The sequence below is a fragment of the Physella acuta genome, unplaced genomic scaffold (assembly GCF_028476545.2).
Source record: "Physella acuta isolate Inbredline_101_S28 unplaced genomic scaffold, ASM2847654v3 ptg000204l, whole genome shotgun sequence".
NCBI classification, from domain to species: domain Eukaryota; kingdom Metazoa; phylum Mollusca; class Gastropoda; family Physidae; genus Physella; species Physella acuta.
Window position 1 is genome coordinate 782040 of NW_026731723.1, and position 24099 is coordinate 806138.

At 48.2% G+C, this 24099-nt stretch overlaps 1 protein-coding gene across 1 annotated transcript in view; it reads left to right on the plus strand.

The window, feature by feature from the left end:
- The window catches only part of LOC131937217 (protocadherin Fat 4), a 31948-nt gene extending 10769 nt beyond the window's left edge, over positions 1–21179 (plus strand). The window contains exons 13-19 of the mRNA XM_059294463.1: positions 1850–5256; positions 5785–5994; positions 17870–17980; positions 18224–18323; positions 18934–19160; positions 19618–19658; positions 19750–21179. Coding sequence (XP_059150446.1) covers positions 1850–5256; positions 5785–5994; positions 17870–17980; positions 18224–18323; positions 18934–19160; positions 19618–19658; positions 19750–20933 — 5280 coding nt within the window. The 3' untranslated portion in view covers positions 20934–21179. The remainder of the gene's footprint in view (positions 1–1849; positions 5257–5784; positions 5995–17869; positions 17981–18223; positions 18324–18933; positions 19161–19617; positions 19659–19749) is intronic.
- Positions 21180–24099: the final 2920 nt, after the last annotated feature.

The window sequence follows — 24099 nt, forward strand, 5'->3', positions numbered from 1 at the left end:
TTTAGGGGAACCTAGACGGGATGTTTGAGTTAAGGGAACCTAGACGGGATGTTTGAGTTAAGGGAACCAAGACGGGATGTTTAGGGGAAACAATACGGGGTGTTTAGGGGATGTTACGACGCTTCTCTACCACTGGTAAAGATAACGCACGACCCGAATTCTTTAGGATGGTTGTAGACTGATGACTTACGAAACTAAAAGATTACCAGACAACAAAAACTCTCCGTGGACTCGGATATAATGTCTAGGGTAAAAACACGAAGACCTTCTGCAACTAATAATACTTTTAATCAATTCACAACCGTTTAATATGTATACAAGTCCAAATAATAAACTCTAGATTCTATGTAACATATTAGAAATATACAAATAATGAAAGACCCAACTTACGAGTTGAAGAATAAAACAATGAAACTGCTAACACTGGATAAGGTACTTAAGTAATCAACACAACCTACACGATATTAAATTGAGGCACAGAAAAATACTTAATACACAAGTAATTAGGGAAAAATGCTGCTTAACTTATAAAATACAATATGGCGTCGTACATGGCATTCTCTCTCGGTAAATGTCTGGTCATCTACCACGAGGGAGGAAAATTCCTGATGTATATATAGGACCCCAGAATTACGGGATGTCCATCTCAAAGTCAAAGACTATTGGGTTGGAAATAGCCAAAGCACTAGCCAAGCGAAATCATTGGTGAATCTTATCACGTGATGAAAAATTTCTTTGGATTGCACCACAGACCACTTAAGGCCAATTAAATATAAAATAAAAAAATTAAATAATAAAAATAAACCAGGAGTGATCTCCCCTAAACTTTCTCGAATATTCTTATTAAAAAAAAGGGGGATGGGAATTCCATTTTAAATACTTAAAGTTTTTAAAATAGAACAAAATCTCGTAGAAAAAAGAATTGCACACCAAGTGAACGCCAAATGAAATGTGCATAATAGTGCGTAATATTATTATTACTTTATAAATTTATATGTGTTTTTTGAGAAATCGGAAATAGCGTAAATTTGTACTTCCGATCAACGGAAATTACTCAAAATTTGACAGTAGGTAGAGAATTAGATTTTTTACTTACATGTAAAATTTCATTCATCTATCTGAAATAGTACTCAAGTTATAGGCTTTTGAAAAATTCAAAGTAGAAAAAGTACCACTCCCGGTTTTCGGAAATCGCTCAAAAGTTGATACGGATCTACGATTTTGATAAAATACTTATATATGAAATTTCATCAACCTAGCTATAACGGTACTCAAGTTATCGTGTTTACACACACACTCACAGACACACACATAAAGACACACAGACATATGGACAAGATTGCAAAATTATGTTTTTCCGTATCAGTGAGGTGTAAAACGTTGAGATTTGTAAAAATCTCACTTTTTTTTTGCACGATTACAAGACTTTCTCTATACTTCGTATATACGAGAAAGTAAAAAGACCTAAGTAGGTCACAGGGAACCAGGACGGGATGTTAAGGGGAACCAAGACGAGATGTTTGAGGTAGGGGAACCAAGACGGGATGTTTGAGGTAGGGGAACCAAGACGGGATGTTTGAGGTAGGGGAGACGTCCTGTGACGTTAAAGCACCTACCCTGTGTTACGTGCGGCGTATCAGACGTGTTACTGTTCTTGATCGGAAGTTTCAGTTGTGTAACTCTACATCTCCCAAATGTTCAACTCTTCTAATTCCAACCCTGCCCGATAAGTTGACCTTCTGTACGGCTAATAAAATAATGGCCACGTCAGGTGAATGCAATTACCATCTCTCCAGATTTTCCAAAGTTAATTTGATCAGATAAAAAAAAATTAATGTGTATCTGTCAGATGGACACCTCTGGCGCTTTACGTCTGAAGAATCCAACAAACTTCCCGGACAAACCAAGATACGATCTTCACGTGTATGTGAACTCAGGCCCCGGCTCAACGTTTGTCAACTTCACCGTTTTCTCTGAGACCCGCTTACAATTTGTTAACTTCAACCATACATTGTTTGTTCGGGAACATTCGCCTGTGGTCAAGCTGACCACACTGTCGGCGTGCTGCACGTTCCCACAGCTGACCTACACCATCGTGAGCGGGAACAGCGACAACAGGGTGAGCATGGACAGCTACACTGGGAACATTTACAACAACGTCCCCTACGACAGGGAGCTGCAGGGGGTGTACAACTACGTGCTGGTGGCCACGTCCACTAGTGGTCAGTCGGCGACTGCCACACTGACCGTTAGCGTGCAGGACATCAACGACCACTGGCCAGAGTTTGATAGAAATATTTACGTCTTTAAAGTGGACGAAAGTTCGAGCGTGAATTCGGTCATAAGCCAAATCACAGCAACTGATAAGGACAGCAGGCAATATGCCCGACTGACCTATAACCTAACGGTTGGGACAGATTCAGCATCCTTTAGCATTGATGCGGGGACAGGTTCTCTGAGTCTGATACAAGGTTTAGATTACGAGGCTAAGACAACTTTGACGGTTGAAATCACGGCTGCAGATGGGGGTGTACCGCCAAAATCAGGAACAACAACTGTGGTTATTCAAGTACAAAATAAAGATGAATTTAATTCAACGTGGATTGCCCTTCCTGGGACATGCACCTGTAACCTAACGGAAGACGTTGCTTTAGGGACTTTAGTATACCAGGTCAACGCAACAGGCAAAGACATGGATGCCATCTTCACCTACAACATCACCAACGGCAACACCAAGAACGACTTTTTCATTGACCCCGCCTCCGGTAAAGTCTTTGTCAATAAATTCCTGGACAGGGAGCGGACGCCCAGCTACACGCTGACCATTGTAGCTGTCAATCAAAACGGTCGGTCAGTCACAGGAACGTTGACCGTCAACATCCAAGACGTCAACGATAACTACCCAAAGTTTTCACAAAATGTTTACGTGTATTCCTTCGCTCATGGGTACACTGGCCCTAATATCGGGACTCTAACTGTGACTGATGCGGATGAAGGTACCAACGCTGTCGTTATTGGTAAAATCTTAAGTGGAGACACCCAGTCACAGTTTGCCCTGAACAACAGTAGCCTGCAGCTGACAACAAGCCAGTCATTCGATTACTTGGGCATCAGAAGATTCACTCTGATCGTGGAGGCTGAAGACGGAGGCTCTCCAAAGCTGACATCCACAGCTGTTGTTGTCATTAATGTCACACCAGCTTCCACAGATGCCAAGTTTAACATTACTTCAGACAGCGTGACACTTCGAGAGGATGTGCTTGTTGGCACTCAAGTCTACGACTTCAATGCCACACTGCTGGGTGCTTTAGAAGATGGAACCATCAGCTACACAATGTCAGGTGGCGATGGAGAATTTCAAATACGGCCAAACACTGGTCAAGTTTACGTTGCTTCAGCCTTAGATTTTGAGAAGAAAAAAGAGTCCTATAATTTGATAGTTTTTGCTAGTGCCGTTAAAAAGAGGGCCTCATGTACGCTAATCGTAACCATCACCAATATCAATGACAATACTCCCAGTTTTCTATCCAATATTGTCGGTGTGACTCAGGAAACTTTTAGTTTTGTAGTTGATGAAAATGCAACCATAGACTTTGTCGTGGGGACGGTTTTGGCCACTGACGCTGACCGGGGCCCATTCGGTCTGGTCAGTGAGACCATGACTGGAACTTCAGACTTCGTCCTTGACCCAATGACTGGGGTCATCACGGTGAAGAACAAGCTGAACTACCTGAAGAAAAGTTACTACAACCTTCTGGTGACGGCCTCAGATGGAGGGACCCCAGCCAAGACAGCCAAGGCTTATGTCGTCATCAAGGTCAATGACGTCAATGACCACAGTCCAGATTTTGTGACCACATTAAACACGACTTTACTGGACTCCGTGCCAATAGGGTCAGAAGTCTTTAGGTTCTACGCCACTGACCTTGACACTGGGAATGCCGGAAACGTTTCTTACGTCATCAAATCGACCACAGGCCCTGGACTTTTCTCACTGGACGAGTCCACGGGTGTCTTGACCACAACAGATTTGCTGGACGCTGCCGTCACGTCATCCTACACGCTAACCATAACGGCGTCAGATCATGGTGTCCCGAGTCTAGCCACTGACCAGACGTTTACCATAACTCTGACCGCTACAAACCCCAACTACAACACCCCGATATTTTCTGCCCCAGATCCAGACACCTTCACCGTCCCCAGAACAGAACCCAAGGGAACGGTTGTCGGGACAAAGTCCGCCTCAGACAATGACCACGGCATCAGCGGTCAAATCCTCTACACGATCCTCTCAGGCAACGACGACGGTTATTTCTTGATGAACGAAACTTCCGGCGAGATTCGAACCTCGACCAGCATCCTGACGGCAGCTGACTCGTACACGTTCGTGCTGAGGGCCAAAGATCGGGGAACGCCCTCGAGGTCAAGCACCGCGACCGTTACGATCAACGTCACGCCGTCCCGTACTACGAACCCTGACCCTGACTACAGCTTTACGGTGGCCGAGGACAAACCTGCAGGCAGTGAGATCGGCAGGATCAAGGTTGACAGTCCCAGGGTACCTAGTGGATATACAATATTGGCTGGCAACTTGGGAGATTCTATTAAGGAAGTGTTTAACAACATCACAAAAGAAGGTCTCCTGACTGTCTCAGCACTAGACTGTGAGAAATACCCAGAATACAACCTGCTGGTGGAAGTGACCACAGACATCGGTCCGTTGACCAAAGTGGTCCAGGTCACAGTGACCGACGTCAACGACAACCCGCCAGTTTTTTCACAGACCGCTTACGTCATCAGTATCCCAGAAAACATGCCGGTTGGCTACACGGTGGAGACCATTATGTGGTCCGATGCTGACGTCACATCCGCCAACCGCAACAACAACTTGACCCTGACCCCACCTGGTGATACCTACTTTACCATAGACGCGTCAGGTCACCTGGTTATAAAGAAATCCCCTAACTATGAAGACACGTCTTCCATTTCTTTCCAAGTGGACGCCACAGATTTAAACGTCAACCCTCAACCGTCCGCCTCAGTGGGAGTCAGCATTAATTTGATTGACGTATTAGAAGAAGAAGAAACGCCCATTTCCAAGGTGACCAAGAATGCCATGATCTCCCTGGAATGTCCGTACCAAGCATCCAATGGTCACCTGGTCTACACGCTGACCCCAGGAGACTTTGGCATAGAAGCCTCACCTCTAGCCTATGTTTATTACTTCGCCTACAAAAGCTCCACAATACCATTCAGGTAAGTTGTCACGGCTTTTGTTTGAACCAAGAATATTTAAACCAAATTTACATATAAATGTATTCTTGTTTAAGGACCAGGGGCGTAGCGAGGGGGGGGGGGGCGGGGGGTGCGGAACGCACCGGGTGACACCATTTAGGGGGGTGACACCAAGGCAAAAAATAGCAAAATATATAGAGAAAAACTCGAGGGGGGGTGCAAATCGAAAACTTGAGGGGGGGGGGGGGTGCCAATCGAAAGTTTGAGGGGGGGGGTGTGCAAATCGAAAACTCGAGGGGGGGTGCAAATCGAAAGTTTGAGGGGGGGGGGTGCAAATCGAAAATTTGAAAGTTTGTCCCTGGGAAGGGTCTCTATGCCTCTGGGGGGGGTGACACCATTAAGTGCCGCACCGGGTGACACCCGACCTCGCTACGCCACTGTTAAGGACACTACATATAATATTGACGCATGTATTTCTCTTGTGTAATATCTATTTTATAATCTCCTCTATGTTGACATCTGTTTGTCATATTCTCCCCCGGCCCCCAGTGTGTCCAGCTCGACTGGTCAGATCACAGTGACCAGCTCCTCGTCTCTAGAGAACCAGGCCAAATATTTCCACTGGGTTTTGTGTCGCTCCACCATCGGCAGCGTCACCACCTCCAAGATCTCCCTCCTGCGGATTGATACATTCGACATGACGTCACAGATGGTGGTCATCGAGTTCGCAGAGAAATATTCCGACGTCGTAAACAGATTGTGAGTGCTTGCAGTAATGTCGTAAACCGCTTGTTAGTGCTTGCATTAAAGTCGTAAACAGATTGCAAGTGCTTGCATTAATGTCGTAAACAGATTGTAAGTGCTTGCATTAAAGTCGTAAACAGATTGCAAGTGCTTGCAGTAATGTCGTAAACAGATTGTAAGTGCCCCAATAACTGCCAATACCCTCTCATGTTCCACGCCCCAATAACTGCCAATCTCCTCTCATGTTCCAGGTCCACGCCCCAATAACTGCCAATCTCCTCTCATGTTCCAGGTCTACGCCCCAATAACTGCCAATCCCCTCTCATGGTCCACGCCCCAATAACTGCCAATCTCCTCTCATGTTCCAGGTCCACGCCCCAATAACTGCCAATCTCCTCTTATGGTCCACGCCCCAATAACTGCCAATCTCCTCTTATGTTCCACGCCCCAATAACTGCCAATCCCCTCTCATGTTTCAGGTCCACGCCCCAATAACTGCCAATCTTCTCTCATGTTCCAGGTCCACGCCCCAATAACTGCCAATACCCTCTCATGTTCCACGCCCCAATAACTGCCAATCTCCTCTCATGTTCCAGGTCCACGCCCCAATAACTGCCAATCTCCTCTCATGTTCCAGGTCCACGCCCCAATAACTGCCAATCTCCTCTCATGTTCCAGGTCCACGCCCCAATAACTGCCAATCTCCTCTCATGTTCCAGGTCCACGCCCCAATAACTGCCAATCTCCTCTCATGTTCCAGGTCCACGCCCCAATAACTGCCAATCTCCTCTTATGGTCCACGCCCCAATAACTGCCAATCCCCTCTCATGTTCCACGCCCCAATAACTGCCAATCCCCTCTCATGTTCCAGGTCCACGCCCCAATAACTGCCAATCTCCTCTCATGTTCCAGGTCCACGCCCCAATAACTGCCAATCTCCTCTCATGTTCCAGGTCCACGCCCCAATAACTGCCAATCCCCTCTCATGGTCCACGCCCCAATAACTGCCAATCTCCTCTCATGTTCCAGGTCCACGCCCCAATAACTGCCAATCTCCTCTTATGATCCACGCCCCAATAACTGCCAATCTCCTCTTATGTTCCACGCCCCAATAACTGCCAATCCCCTCTCATGTTCCAGGTCCACGCCCCAATAACTGCCAATCCCCTCTCATGTTCCAGGTCCACGCCCCAATAACTGCCAATCTCCTCTCATGTTCCAGGTCCACGCCCCAATAACTGCCAATCTCCTCTCATGTTCCAGGTCCACGCCCCAATAACTGCCAATCCCCTCTCATGTTCCACGCCCCAATAACTGCCAATCTCCTCTCATGTTCCAGGTCCACGCCCCAATAACTGCCAATCCCCTCTCATGTTCCAGGTCCACGCCCCAATAACTGCCAATCTTCTCTCATGTTCCAGGTCCACGCCCCAATAACTGCCAATCTTCTCTCATGTTCCAGGTCCACGCCCCAATAACTGCCAATCTTCTCTCATGTTCCAGGTCCACGCCCCAATAACTGCCAATCTCCTCTCATGTTCCAGGTCCACGCCCCAATAACTGCCAATCCCCTCTCATGGTCCACGCCCCAATAACTGCCAATCTCCTCTCATGTTCCAGGTCCACGCCCCAATAACTGCCAATCTCCTCTTATGGTCCACGCCCCAATAACTGCCAATCTCCTCTTATGTTCCAGGTCCACGCCCCAATAACTGCCAATCCCCTCTCATGTTCCACGCCCCAATAACTGCCAATCTCCTCTCATGTTCCAGGTCCACGCCCCAATAACTGCCAATCTCCTCTCATGTTCCAGGTCCACGCCCCAATAACTGCCAATCTCCTCTCATGTTCCAGGTCCACGCCCCAATAACTGCCAATCCCCTCTCATGGTCCACGCCCCAATAACTGCCAATCTCCTCTCATGTTCCAGGTCCACGCCCCAATAACTGCCAATCTCCTCTTATGTTCCAGGTCCACGCCCCAATAACTGCCAATCTCCTCTCATGTTCCAGGTCCACGCCCCAATAACTGCCAATCCCCTCTCATGGTCCACGCCCCAATAACTGCCAATCTCCTCTCATGTTCCAGGTCCACGCCCCAATAACTGCCAATCTCCTCTTATGGTCCACGCCCCAATAACTGCCAATCTCCTCTTATGTTCCACGCCCCAATAACTGCCAATCCCCTCTCATGTTCCAGGTCCACGCCCCAATAACTGCCAATCCCCTCTCATGTTCCAGGTCCACGCCCCAATAACTGCCAATCTCCTCTCATGTTCCAGGTCCACGCCCCAATAACTGCCAATCCCCTCTCATGTTCCAGGTCCACGCCCCAATAACTGCCAATCCCCTCTCATGTTCCAGGTCCACGCCCCAATAAATGCCAATCTCCTCTCATGTTCCAGGTCCACGCCCCAATAACTGCCAATCCCCTCTCATGTTCCAGGTCCACGCCCCAATAACTGCCAATCTCCTCTCATGTTCCAGGTCCACGCCCCAATAACTGCCAATCTCCTCTCATGTTCCAGGTCCACGCCCCAATAACTGCCAATCTTCTCTCATGTTCCAGGTCCACGCCCCAATAACTGCCAATCTTCTCTCATGTTCCAGGTCCACGCCCCGATAACTGCCAATCTTCTCTCATGTTCCAGGTCCACGCCCCAATAACTGCCAATCTTCTCTCATGTTCCAGGTCCACGCCCCAATAACTGCCAATCCCCTCTCATGGTCCACGCCCCAATAACTGCCAATCTCCTCTCATGTTCCAGGTCCACGCCCCAATAACTGCCAATCTCCTCTTATGTTCCACGCCCCAATAACTGCCAATCCCCTCTCATGTTCCACGCCCCAATAACTGCCAATCTCCTCTCATGTTCCAGGTCCACGCCCCAATAACTGCCAATCTCCTCTCATGTTCCAGGTCCACGCCCCAATAACTGCCAATCCCCTCTTATGTTCCACGCCCCAATAACTGCCAATCCCCTCTCATGTTCCAGGTCCACGCCCCAATAACTGCCAATCTTCTCTCATGTTCCAGGTCCACGCCCCAATAACTGCCAATCCCCTCTCATGTTCCACGCCCCAATAACTGCCAATCTCCTCTCATGTTCCACGCCCCAATAACTGCCAATCCCCTCTTATGTTCCACGCCCCAATAACTGCCAATCCCCTCTTATGTTCCACGCCCTAATAACTGCCAATCCCCTCTCATGTTCCAGGTCCACGCCCCAATAACTGCCAATCTTCTCTCATGTTCCAGGTCCACGCCCCAATAACTGCCAATCTCCTCTCATGTTCCAGGTCCACGCCCCAATAACTGCCAATCCCCTCTCATGTTCCACGCCCCAATAACTGCCAATCTCCTCTCATGTTCCAGGTCCACGCCCCAATAACTGCCAATCCCCTCTCATGTTCCACGCCCCAATAACTGCCAATCTCCTCTCATGTTCCAGGTCCACGCCCCAATAACTGCCAATCTTCTCTTATGGTCCACGCCCCAATAACTGCCAATCTCCTCTCATGTTCCAGGTCCACGTCCCAATAACTGCCAATCCCCTCTCATGTTCCACGCCCCAATAACTGCCAATCCCCTCTCATGGTCCACGCCCCAATAACTGCCAATCTCCTCTCATGTTCCAGGTCCACGCCCCAATAACTGCCAATCTCCTCTTATGTTCCACGCCCCAATAACTGCCAATCCCCTCTCATGTTCCAGGTCCACGCCCCAATAACTGCCAATCTTCTCTCATGTTCCAGGTCCACGCCCCAATAACTGCCAATCCCCTCTCATGTTCCACGCTCCAATAACTGCCAATCTTCTCTCATGTTCCAGGTCCACGCCCCAATAACTGCCAATCTCCTCTCATGTTCCAGGTCCACGCCCCAATAACTGCCAATCTCCTCTTATGTTCCACGCCCCAATAACTGCCAATCCCCTCTCATGTTCCAGGTCCACGCCCCAATAACTGCCAATCTTCTCTCATGTTCCAGGTCCACGCCCCAATAACTGCCAATCCCCTCTCATGTTCCACGCTCCAATAACTGCCAATCTTCTCTCATGTTCCAGGTCCACGCCCCAATAACTGCCAATCCCCTCTCATGTTCCAGGCCCCAATAACTGCCAATCCCCTCTCATGGTCCACGCCCCAATAACTGCCAATCTCCTCTCATGTTCCACGCCCCAATAACTGCCAATCCCCTCTCATGTTCCAGGTCCACGCCCCAATAACTGCCAATCCCCTCTCATGTTCCACGCCCCAATAACTGCCAATCCCCTCTCATGTTCCACGCCCCAATAACTGCCAATCTTCTCTCATGTTCCAGGTCCACGCCCCAATAACTGCCAATCCCCTCTCATGTTCCAGGCCCCAATAACTGCCAATCCCCTCTCATGTTCCAGGTCCACGCCCCAATAACTGCCAATCTCCTCTCATGTTCCAGGTCCACGCCCCAATAACTGCCAATCTCCTCTCATGTTCCAGGTCCACGCCCCAATAACTGCCAATCCCCTCTCATGTTCCACGCCCCAATAACTGCCAATCCCCTCTCATGTTCCAGGTCCACGCCCCAATAACTGCCAATCCCCTCTCATGTTCCACGCCCCAATAACTGCCAATCCCCTCTCATGTTCCAGGTCCACGCCCCAATAACTGCCAATCTTCTCTCATGTTCCAGGTCCACGCCCCAATAACTGCCAATCTCCTCTCATGTTCCAGGTCCACGCCCCAATAACTGCCAATCCCCTCTCATGTTCCACGCCCCAATAACTGCCAATCTTCTCTCATGTTCCAGGTCCACGCCCCAATAACTGCCAATCCCCTCTCATGTTCCAGGTCCACGCCCCAATAACTGCCAATCCCCTCTCATGTTCCACGCCCCAATAACTGCCAATCTCCTCTCATGGTCCACGTCCCAATAACTGCCAATCTCCTCTCATGTTCCAGGTCCACGCCCCAATAACTGCCAATCTTCTCTCATGTTCCAGGTCCACGCCCCAATAACTGCCAATCCCCTCTCATGTTCCACGCCCCAATAACTGCCAATCCCCTCTCATGTTCCAGGTCCACGCCCCAATAACTGCCAATCCCCTCTCATGTTCCACGCCCCAATAACTGCCAATCCCCTCTCATGTTCCACGCCCCAATAACTGCCAATCTCCTCTCATGTTCCAGGTCCACGCCCCAATAACTGCCAATCCCCTCTCATGTTCCAGGTCCACGCCCCAATAACTGCCAATCCCCTCTCATGTTCCAGGTCCACGCCCCAATAACTGCCAATCTCCTCTCATGTTCCAGGTCCACGCCCCAATAACTGCCAATCTCCTCTCATGTTCCAGGTCCACGCCCCAATAACTGCCAATCTCCTCTTATGTTCCACGCCCCAATAACTGCCAATCTTCTCTCATGTTCCACGCCCCAATAACTGCCAATCTTCTCTCATGTTCCAGGTCCACGCCCCAATAACTGCCAATCCCCTCTCATGTTCCAGGTCCACGCCCCAATAACTGCCAATCTCCTCTCATGTTCCAGGTCCACGCCCCAATAACTGCCAATCTCCTCTCATGTTCCAGGTCCACGCCCCAATAACTGCCAATCTCCTCTTATGTTCCACGCCCCAATAACTGCCAATCTTCTCTCATGTTCCACGCCCCAATAACTGCCAATCTTCTCTCATGTTCCAGGTCCACGCCCCAATAACTGCCAATCCCCTCTCATGTTCCACGCCCCAATAACTGCCAATCCCCTCTTATGTTCCACGCCCCAATAACTGCCAATCTTCTCTCATGTTCCAGGTCCACGCCCCAATAACTGCCAATCTTCTCTCATGTTCCAGGTCCACGCCCCGATAACTGCCAATCTTCTCTCATGTTCCAGGTCCACGCCCCAATAACTGCCAATCTTCTCTCATGTTCCAGGTCCACGCCCCAATAACTGCCAATCCCCTCTCATGGTCCACGCCCCAATAACTGCCAATCTCCTTTTATGTTCCAGGTCCACGCCCCAATAACTGCCAATCTCCTCTTATGTTCCACGCCCCAATAACTGCCAATCCCCTCTCATGTTCCACGCCCCAATAACTGCCAATCTCCTCTCATGTTCCAGGTCCACGCCCCAATAACTGCCAATCCCCTCTTATGTTCCACGCCCCAATAACTGCCAATCCCCTCTCATGTTCAAGGTCCACGCCCCAATAACTGCCAATCTTCTCTCATGTTCCAGGTCCACGCCCAAATAACTGCCAATCCCCTCTCATGTTCCACGCCCCAATAACTGCCAATCTCCTCTCATGTTCCACGCCCCAATAACTGCCAATCCCCTCTTATGTTCCACGCCCCAATAACTGCCAATCCCCTCTTATGTTCCACGCCCCAATAACTGCCAATCCCCTCTCTGTTCCAGGTCCACGCCCCAATAACTGCCAATCTTCTCTCATGTTCCAGGTCCACGCCCCAATAACTGCCAATCTCCTCTCATGTTCCAGGTCCACGCCCCAATAACTGCCAATCTTCTCTCATGTTCCAGGTCCACGCCCCAATAACTGCCAATCCCCTCTCATGTTCCACGCCCCAATAACTGCCAATCTCCTCTCATGTTCCAGGTCCACGCCCCAATAACTGCCAATCCCCTCTCATGTTCCACGCCCCAATAACTGCCAATCTCCTCTCATGTTCCAGGTCCACGCCCCAATAACTGCCAATCTTCTCTTATGGTCCACGCCCCAATAACTGCCAATCTCCTCTCATGTTCCAGGTCCACGTCCCAATAACTGCCAATCCCCTCTCATGTTCCACGCCCCAATAACTGCCAATCCCCTCTCATGGTCCACGCCCCAATAACTGCCAATCTCCTCTCATGTTCCAGGTCCACGCCCCAATAACTGCCAATCTCCTCTTATGTTCCACGCCCCAATAACTGCCAATCCCCTCTCATGTTCCAGGTCCACGCCCCAATAACTGCCAATCTTCTCTCATGTTCCAGGTCCACGCCCCAATAACTGCCAATCCCCTCTCATGTTCCACGCTCCAATAACTGCCAATCTTCTCTCATGTTCCAGGTCCACGCCCCAATAACTGCCAATCCCCTCTCATGTTCCAGGCCCCAATAACTGCCAATCCCCTCTCATGGTCCACGCCCCAATAACTGCCAATCTCCTCTCATGTTCCAGGTCCACGCCCCAATAACTGCCAATCTCCTCTTATGTTCCACGCCCCAATAACTGCCAATCCCCTCTCATGTTCCAGGTCCACGCCCCAATAACTGCCAATCCCCTCTCATGTTCCAGGTCCACGCTCCAATAACTGCCAATCTTCTCTCATGTTCCAGGTCCACGCCCCAATAACTGCCAATCCCCTCTCATGTTCCAGGCCCCAATAACTGCCAATCCCCTCTCATGTTCCAGGTCCACGCCCCAATAACTGCCAATCTCCTCTCATGTTCCAGGTCCACGCCCCAATAACTGCCAATCTCCTCTCATGTTCCAGGTCCACGCCCCAATAACTGCCAATCCCCTCTCATGTTCCACGCCCCAATAACTGCCAATCCCCTCTCATGTTCCAGGTCCACGCCCCAATAACTGCCAATACCCTCTCATGTTCCACGCCCCAATAACTGCCAATCCCCTCTCATGTTCCACGCCCCAATAACTGCCAATCTCCTCTCATGTTCCAGGTCCACGCCCCAATAACTGCCAATCCCCTCTCATGTTCCACGCCCCAATAACTGCCAATCCCCTCTCATGTTCCAGGTCCACGCCCCAATAACTGCCAATCTCCTCTCATGTTCCAGGTCCACGCCCCAATAACTGCCAATCTCCTCTCATGTTCCAGGTCCACGCCCCAATAACTGCCAATCTTCTCTCATGTTCCAGGTCCACGCCCCAATAACTGCCAATCTTCTCTCATGTTCCAGGTCCACGCCCCGATAACTGCCAATCTTCTCTCATGTTCCAGGTCCACGCCCCAATAACTGCCAATCTTCTCTCATGTTCCAGGTCCACGCCCCAATAACTGCCAATCCCCTCTCATGGTCCACGCCCCAATAACTGCCAATCTCCTCTCATGTTCCAGGTCCACGCCCCAATAACTGCCAATCTCCTCTTATGTTCCACGCCCCAATAACTGCCAATCCCCTCTCATGTTCCACGCCCCAATAACTGCCAATCTCCTCTCATGTTCCAGGTCCACGCCCCAATAACTGCCAATCCCCTCTTATGTTCCACGCCCCAATAACTGCCAATCCCCTCTCATGTTCCAGGTCCACGCCCCAATAACTGCCAATCTTCTCTCATGTTCCAGGTCCACGCCCCAATAACTGCCAATCCCCTCTCATGTTCCACGCCCCAATAACTGCCAATCTCCTCTCATGTTCCACGCCCCAATAACTGCCAATCCCCTCTTATGTTCCACGCCCCAATAACTGCCAATCCCCTCTTATGTTCCACGCCCCAATAACTGCCAATCCCCTCTCTGTTCCAGGTCCACGCCCCAATAACTGCCAATCTTCTCTCATGTTCCAGGTCCACGCCCCAATAACTGCCAATCTCCTCTCATGTTCCAGGTCCACGCCCCAATAACTGCCAATCTTCTCTCATGTTCCAGGTCCACGCCCCAATAACTGCCAATCCCCTCTCATGTTCCACGCCCCAATAACTGCCAATCCCCTCTCATGGTCCACGCCCCAATAACTGCCAATCTCCTCTCATGTTCCAGGTCCACGCCCCAATAACTGCCAATCTCCTCTTATGTTCCACGCCCCAATAACTGCCAATCCCCTCTCATGTTCCAGGTCCACGCCCCAATAACTGCCAATCTTCTCTCATGTTCCAGGTCCACGCCCCAATAACTGCCAATCCCCTCTCATGTTCCACGCTCCAATAACTGCCAATCTTCTCTCATGTTCCAGGTCCACGCCCCAATAACTGCCAATCCCCTCTCATGTTCCAGGCCCCAATAACTGCCAATCCCCTCTCATGGTCCACGCCCCAATAACTGCCAATCTCCTCTCATGTTCCAGGTCCACGCCCCAATAACTGCCAATCTCCTCTTATGTTCCACGCCCCAATAACTGCCAATCCCCTCTCATGTTCCAGGTCCACGCCCCAATAACTGCCAATCCCCTCTCATGTTCCAGGTCCACGCTCCAATAACTGCCAATCCCCTCTCATGTTCCAGGTCCACGCCCCAATAACTGCCAATCCCCTCTCATGTTCCAGGTCCACGCCCCAATAACTGCCAATCCCCTCTCATGTTCCAGGTCCACGCCCCAATAACTGCCAATCCCCTCTCATGTTCCAGGTCCACGCCCCAATAACTGCCAATCCCCTCTCATGTTCCAGGTCCACGCCCCAATAACTGCCAATCTCCTCTCATGTTCCAGGTCCACGCCCCAATAACTGCCAATCTCCTCTCATGTTCCAGGTCCACGCCCCAATAACTGCCAATCCCCTCTCATGTTCCACGCCCCAATAACTGCCAATCCCCTCTCATGTTCCAGGTCCACGCCCCAATAACTGCCAATCCCCTCTCATGTTCCACGCCCCAATAACTGCCAATCCCCTCTCATGTTCCAGGTCCACGCCCCAATAACTGCCAATCTTCTCTCATGTTCCAGGTCCACGCCCCAATAACTGCCAATCTCCTCTCATGTTCCAGGTCCACGCCCCAATAACTGCCAATCCCCTCTCATGTTCCACGCCCCAATAACTGCCAATCTTCTCTCATGTTCCAGGTCCACGCCCCAATAACTGCCAATCCCCTCTCATGTTCCAGGTCCACGCCCCAATAACTGCCAATCCCCTCTCATGTTCCACGCCCCAATAACTGCCAATCTCCTCTCATGGTCCACGTCCCAATAACTGCCAATCTCCTCTCATGTTCCAGGTCCACGCCCCAATAACTGCCAATCTTCTCTCATGTTCCAGGTCCACGCCCCAATAACTGCCAATCCCCTCTCATGTTCCACGCCCCAATAACTGCCAATCCCCTCTCATGTTCCAGGTCCACGCCCCAATAACTGCCAATCCCCTCTCATGTTCCACGCCCCAATAACTGCCAATCCCCTCTCATGTTCCAGGTCCACGCCCCAATAACTGCCAATCTTCTCTCATGTTCCAGGTCCACGCCCCAATAACTGCCAATCTCCTCTCATGTTCCAGGTCCACGCCCCAATAACTGCCAATCCCCTCTTATGTTCCAGGTCCTAGCCCCAATAACTGCCAATCTCCTCTCATGTTACACGCCCCAATAACTGCCAATCCCCTCTCATGTTCCACGCCCCAATAACTGCCAATCTCCTCTCATGTTCTAGGTCCACGCCCCAATAACTGCCAATCTCCTCTCATGTTCCAGGTCCACGCCCCAATAACTGCCAATCCCCTCTCATGTTCCAGGTCCACGCCCCAATAACTGCCAATCCCCTCTCATGTTCCAGGTCCACGCCCCAATAACTGCCAATCTCCTCTTATGTTCCAGGTCCACGCCCCAATAACTGCCAATCCCCTCTCATGTTCCAGGTCCACGCCCCAATAACTGCCAATCTCCTCTTATGTTCCAGGTCCACGCCCCAATAACTGCCAATCCCCTCTCATGTTCCAGGTCCACGCCCCAATAACTGCCAATCCCCTCTCATGTTCCAGGTCCACGCCCCAATAACTGCCAATCCCCTCTTATGTTCCAGGTCCACGCCCCAATAACTGCCAATCCCCTCTTATGTTCCAGGTCCACGCCCCAATAACTGCCAATCTTCTCTCATGTTCCAGGTCCACGCCCCAATAACTGCCAATCCCCTCTCATGTTCCAGGTCCACGCCCCAATAACTGCCAATCTCCTCTCATGTTCCACGCCCCAATAACTGCCAATCTCCTCTTATGTTCCAGGTCCACGCCCCAATAACTGCCAATCCCCTCTTATGTTCCAGGTCCACGCCCCAATAACTGCCAATCCCCTCTTATGTTCCAGGTCCACGCCCCAATAACTGCCAATCCCCTCTTATGTTCCAGGTCCACGCCCCAATAACTGCCAATCTCCTCTTATGTTCCAGGTCCACGCCCCAATAACTGCCAATCTCCTCTTATGTTCCAGGTCCACGCCCCAATAACTGCCAATCCCCTCTTATGTTCCAGGTCCACGCCCCAATAACTGCCAATCTCCTCTTATGTTCCAGGTCCACGCCCCAATAACTGCCAATCCCCTCTTATGTTCCAGGTCCACGCCCCAATAACTGCCAATCCCCTCTTATGTTCCAGGTCCACGCCCCAATAACTGCCAATCTCCTCTTATGTTCCAGGTCCACGCCCCAATAACTGCCAATCCCCTCTTATGTTCCAGGTCCACGCCCCAATAACTGCCAATCTCCTCTTATGTTCCAGGTCCACGCCCCAATAACTGCCAATCCCCTCTTATGTTCCAGGTCCACGCCCCAATAACTGCCAATCCCCTCTTATGTTCCAGGTCCACGCCCCAATAACTGCCAATCCCCTCTTATGTTCCAGGTCCACGCCCCAATAACTGCCAATCTCCTCTTATGTTCCAGGTCCACGCCCCAATAACTGCCAATCTCCTCTTATGTTCCAGGTCCACGCCCCAATAACTGCCAATCCCCTCTTATGTTCCAGGTCCACGCCCCAATAACTGCCAATCTCCTCTTATGTTCCAGGTCCACGCCCCAATAACTGCCAATCCCCTCTTATGTTCCAGGTCCACGCCCCAATAACTGCCAATCCCCTCTTATGTTCCAGGTCCACGCCCCAATAACTGCCAATCTCCTCTCATGTTCCAGGTCCACGCCCCAATAACTGCCAATCTCCTCTCATGTTCCAGGTCCACGCCCCAATAACTGCCAATCCCCTCTCATGTTCCACGCCCCAATAACTGCCAATCTCCTCTCATGTTCCAGGTCCATATTTCGAGACAGGGCGCAAATGTTTTTCTCCAACTCTCAAAGAATCGGATTCTCCAATGTCATCGATACCAGCACCAGTTATCGTAGGAGACTTTTAGATACACAGTACGTCTTTGTCTATCTACGCTGTCCATCCACCCTGTCCACTACTGTCAATTGTTAGCCATACTTTTAAAATGTCCAATCTTTGCTTCCTATTGTCTGAGATAAATACAACTTTTCACTTACTAGACACCGAATAATTATCCTAATTGATAGCTATTTCAGTAGTCTACATTTGGAGGAAATAATGAGGCGGGGTGGGGTTTAGAATTGCTGGGTGTATTCGATCTCGCTATATCTTTCCAGCACTGCAGTCTACACATATGTCGTCAACGATGTGCAAGCAGACGACTTGGTTAACGTCAACAATCCCAAAACCTTCATGGCCGACAGAGACATACTGAAGGTAAGGTCATCTAGAGGTCATTGGTTTATATAGTTACCACAAGTCTTCGTAGATCACCAAATGGTCAATGCCCGTTTATCCATATCACTACTCCAACCCCACAGAAACCCGTCCCATCTTCCTAAACCATCGTGTCCTCATGCCACACAACTCCACATGTACACAAGACCCCCACATAACCCCACATGACCCCCACATAACCCCACATGTCCATAAGACCCCCACATAACCCCACATTTCCACACGACCCCCACATAACCCCACACGACCCCCACAAAACCCCACTTAACCCCACACGACCCCCACATAACTCCACACGACCCCCACATAACCCCACACGACCCCCAAATAACTCCACATGACCCCCACATAACCCCACATTTCAACACGACCCCCACATAACCCCACACGACCCCCAAATAACTCCACATGACCCCCACATAACCCCACATTTCCACACGACCCCCACATAACCCCACACGACCCCCACATAACTCCACATGTCCACATGACCCCCACATGATCCCCACATAACCCCACATTTCCGCACGACCCCCACATAACCCCACATGTCCATAAGACCCCCACATAACCCCTGTGTCCTGTCTAGGTCCTGCAGAGATCTGTAGACGGGACGCCTGTCCTGGGTTTGTCCGACCCCGCCCTCCTTGACGTCACCGTAGTAGAGCCGTACCAAGCAGCCGACGCCGCAGACGCCACAGACTTCGTGTCCTCCCCCGGGGCGGTGGCCATGTTCTGCCTGTTGGCCCTGGTGCTGCTAGTGGCCCTCGTACTGCTGGCCGTCTGCCTCTGCTACCACAAGAAAACAGACACACCGTACGTTAACGACAGACACACCGTACGTTAACGACAGACACACCGTACGTTAACGACAGACACACCGTACGTTAACGACAGACACACCGTACGTTAACGACAGACACACCGTACGTTAACGACAGACACACTGTACGTTAACGACAGACACACCGTACGTTAACGACAGACACACCGTACGTTAACGACAGACACACCGTACGTTAACGACAGACACACCGTACGTTAACGACAGACACACCGTACGTTAACGACAGACACACTGTACGTTAACGACAGACACACCGTACGTTAACGACAGACACACCGTACGTTAACGACAGACACACCGTACGTTAACGACAGACACACCGTACGTTCATGATAGACACACACTGATAAGTGTTTACATTTAACTTTTAAATAAAAGATTTTTGTTCTGATTAAAACAAATTGTCCGCCCCTTTCTCCCGTTCAGCAGATTGAAGAGGACAAGAGAAGAGAGAACTAAAGAACCAGGTTGGTTGGTTTTTTTCTATTGCTTGTTTTTGTAGTCTAAACTTTCCGGCTTTTTATTTCTAATTTCTTTCAAACATTTTTTTACCTTTAGTATCTAGCAGCAAGGTCAGCGACTCTAATGGCAAGTCGACAAATGTCCAAAAACATCAGACGGCTGCTCTCCCTTACACAGACATCTTTGTTGTCGCCCCTGCGTCTCGCGAGAACCTTCAAGAAGACCAACCACAGTGGGGATACGACGTCAAACACAGCCTCAGCCCGAGGTACAGGGCGAAAAGCTACCGTCCCGCCCCCGGGGTCAGTACACGGAGCGAACTGAGAACACACACATCCCCAGCCGGGACCAGTACACGGAGCGAACTGAGAACACACACATCCACAAGCACGCCCTACATGAAGCCTCAGAGAGACGGCAGCAACAGTGTGAGTCTAGTGAAGGCTGGAGTCAGAGGTAAGCAAGTTCAATCCACTAAAGATGGGCAGAACATCTCCAAAGATGGGCAGAACATCCCCAAAGATGGGCAGAACGTCCCCAAAGATGGGAAGAACATCCCTAAAAAGGGGCAGAACATCCCTAAAAAAGGGCAGAACACTCCTAAAACCATATGGACTGCCTACACGCCTTCTCGAAATAGCAAGGCCGCCCAAAGAAGAGACGGCGCGACCAGAGGAAGTAGAGCGGCCATCAGAGAAAGCAAGAACATAAACAAACCACCGGAAGTCAAACGGAGTGACCGAGACGAGCGCGAGAGACCGCGAGATGACGAGAGCAGCGGTACGGACGACTCGGCAAGCGTGAGACCAGACAGACCGAACACCACAGACAACACTGGACATGAGGGAAACAAATCGACTCACGCTAGTGACACGTCTTCATTCAATATCCACCACACTGGCTCCAGTCATGCTGACTCCAACCTTGAGGACGCTGACTCGGCTGACATCAAGGACAACGATGCTGACAACCCTAACAAAAATATTGAGACAACCCACGAAGAAAGTCTGTCTGATGCTGACACCCCTAACAAAAATATTGAGACAACCCACGAAGAAAGTCTGTCTGATGCTGACACCCCTAACAAAAATATTGAGACAACCCACGAAGAAAGTCTATCTGATGCTGACACCCCTAACAAAAATCTTGAGACAACCCACGAGGAAAGTCTGTCTGATGCTGACACCCCTAACAAAAATCTTGAGACAACCCACGAAGAAAGTCTGCCAGTCCTAAAGAACGAAGGAGTGACCGCCAGACTAGACAGTGACAGCAACTAGTTCACCTGGCAACCTTTAAGTTTTTATTTCATGGCTCAGCTTTTTTGTAAAGTACATTTTTGTACCACGATACAATTTTTCAACCAAAATTGACTATTTTATAACATTTGAGAATGACTTCCGGTTTTACTAAGGCTAGAAATATTTTTAAAATAATAACTAGACTAGCAATATAATAGTAATTTAGCTAACACTTTTATTTTAAATTTGGATTAGTAGAGTCAGTGTGTTGTGGTGATAGGGGAACTAATATTATTTAATATTAAAAAAAAAAAAACTACTGGGTAATGTACCTCGATTGACCGCTATTGCGAATTTTATCATGGAGAAAAAAAATTGACTTACATTGTTTTACTCTCCCTGGCCACTCCGGTTGACTTCAATGTAAGGGCGGCTTTTTAAAAAATAATTGAATAGATAAAATAATTCTAAACGGCTTTTCATGTAAACGGCTTTAATACTTTGATATGTAACTTTAATTATTTTTTTTTTAAATTTAGTGTGATTATATAGACATTTCAAGCCTATTACATTCGTTTCAATTCAATTGTTAGATCTTTCATCACTAATATTTTTATATGCTACACTCAATAGCGGAACAAGAGCCCCCCACCCCCAATCCACCCCCGCAAAAAATAATTCTCTCAACCCCCCACACACACACACACACACATATATATATATATATATATATATATATATATATATATATATATATATATATATGTGTGTGTGTGTGTGTGTGTGTGTGTATTTATTTATTTATTTATTTACAGAAGACTTTTAAATTAATCTGTTTCCTAATTTAGTAATTTGACCTATTTGATTGTCAGACTACAAACCACACGTGAATAGGCCCAAACTTATATCTCAGTTTCTGCCCTCCAAAAATTGTGAAAAGTGTAACTTCTTATCTGGCAAGTCTGTCAAAAGTATGTTAAACAATGGAACTTGATATCTTTGATAGTTTCTAATGTTCGTTTTATTTATTTTTATTTAGTAGATTTTTCATGTTCTAGCTATGCCATTATTATTTGCTTTATTTAAATAATAAAAGTTATTGCCTGGAAAAAACTATTAACATTAATCTCTCATACCCCTATCGACAAAATTAATTATCATAATTTTTTTTTTTAAAAACCCACGTTTTCTGATTGAACTAAAAAGTAGAAAATAAATGCTATACATCACAATAATGCAAACGATCACTCTGCTATAAGCGATCGGAATCTGCGTGCGCATTATGACAAAAAATGAAAAACGTGGGGCGCCGAAGTATTAGAAACTGTAAGAAAATCACGGCGCCCCACGATTTTCGGTTTCGACCTTTTTCAAGCTTCTTTTGATACTCACCTTCTTCCATAATTTTTGGTCGTTTAGGAGGATTTTCCAATCTGTATCCTGCATTGCGCTTCTCCTGATACTTCGGGCGTGCCTTTTCCAATCGACGTTTCTTCTGTGTTGCCGTTTCTTTCACCATTTTGCCCTCGCGTGCAAACCATTCGACCATCAACATTCTACTTCCGGATCAGTCAGATTTGCATAGGTTTGTACACAAACACCGCGTGACCACTACTCAGCCAATCGCGTGCTCGCTCCTTCATGATTTTTTTCATTTGTTTTTCAGTAAGCCAAAAGAGGGAAAGTACCGAACCTTGTTTTTATCAAATTACAATTACCAGGTTATGTCCCTTTTTTGGTACAAATCAATAGGAGTCTAAAATGATCAATAAAATGTTTCCATGGATCAATTTAGTAATAATAATAATTTAATATTGTATTGTCATCGGAAACAAAGCATCCCTGAAAATTTCAGCGCGCTAGCTAACTGGGAAGTGCCCGAAATTTTGATCGCAAGATTTGATGGAAAAACAGACGCGAAAGCAAGTTAAAGAAAACGAGGGGGAAAAAATGTGCACACAATCAACAACAGAAAAAAAAAATATCTAGAGCGAAATAAAACTAGTCTATTGTATTTTTTGTCCAGGTTTTTTTTTTACTGTTTATTTATTTATTTTGTTGACTTTCACACTACACACCATATGGGGGGGGGGGGGGCGTCTGCGTTTAGAGAGGACGAAACAGCTCATCACAGGGTGACTCTTTACCTGCAGCCTGTCACAATTTGTGACTCTTTACCTGCAGCCTGTCACAGTGACACAGGCTGACGATTTAACTGCAGCCTGTCACGCAGGTTTAAAAGATTTCTCACCGATATCTTCTGTGGCAGTTGAGATCCGCAATTAACCCGTTTTTTTAAAGTCCTATCAGAGCGTTTGACGTCATCAGTCCTTAGTGAGATCACAGCAAGAGTCCTCTACTTTGACGGTAAAGATAAGCAGGCGACAAATTGGTGATTCACCGGATGGGAGATGGTCTCTGCTTGAGAACGTTTTAATACGCAATTGGTAAAGTTTTCTCTGAGCTTTTTCTTAGATTGGGCCAGGATGTCTCTATGTCCAATTTCATACTCATGTTTAATCTACTGTACTCATTTATTTTAATATTCCAGATAATTTCAACGGCGACGCAAGAATATCTAATTTCATATCTAAATAGATATTAAATAAGCCAATACAAATGGACGATTAACAAACCAACCAACTGGAGATTTCAGGAGGAGCCTTAACTAGGCCAGTCACGTGGGATAGTGGTGTCAACAGTGTTTATGTCTACAGGTCTAAACAGACAAAAGGGACGCTAAAAAGATGTAAATTTAAAGACCAAGTCTGCTTTTCCCATTTCGTTTCAAAATTTAATCAAATTTATATACATCTATAGCCTTTTCGGCTAGGCGCCGCCCTGGCCTTTAAAGGTAAACATAAACTTAGTGAAACTGGCCATTGGCTTTATTATACTATACTAAAGCATGTAATAACTCTATCGTCTTTTTATATTCACTTTCTACAAACGCTCTGTTAGTTTATTTATATTATTATTTTCGCTAATCGATTCGGCTGTAAGACAATAGATCTTTTAATAACAGCTAAACAATAGTATTGATCATTGTAGTTTGTGCAACACCAGGTTTTGAAAATCAACACGTTCTGATTGACCCATGACAAGACTTCTCTAATCGTGGACTTAAAATAAACTTTGCACTTAAAGATATGGTTTAGATACCCTAGCTTTTGCTCTCCATTAAGTGAAGACTAGCGTTGTTCTT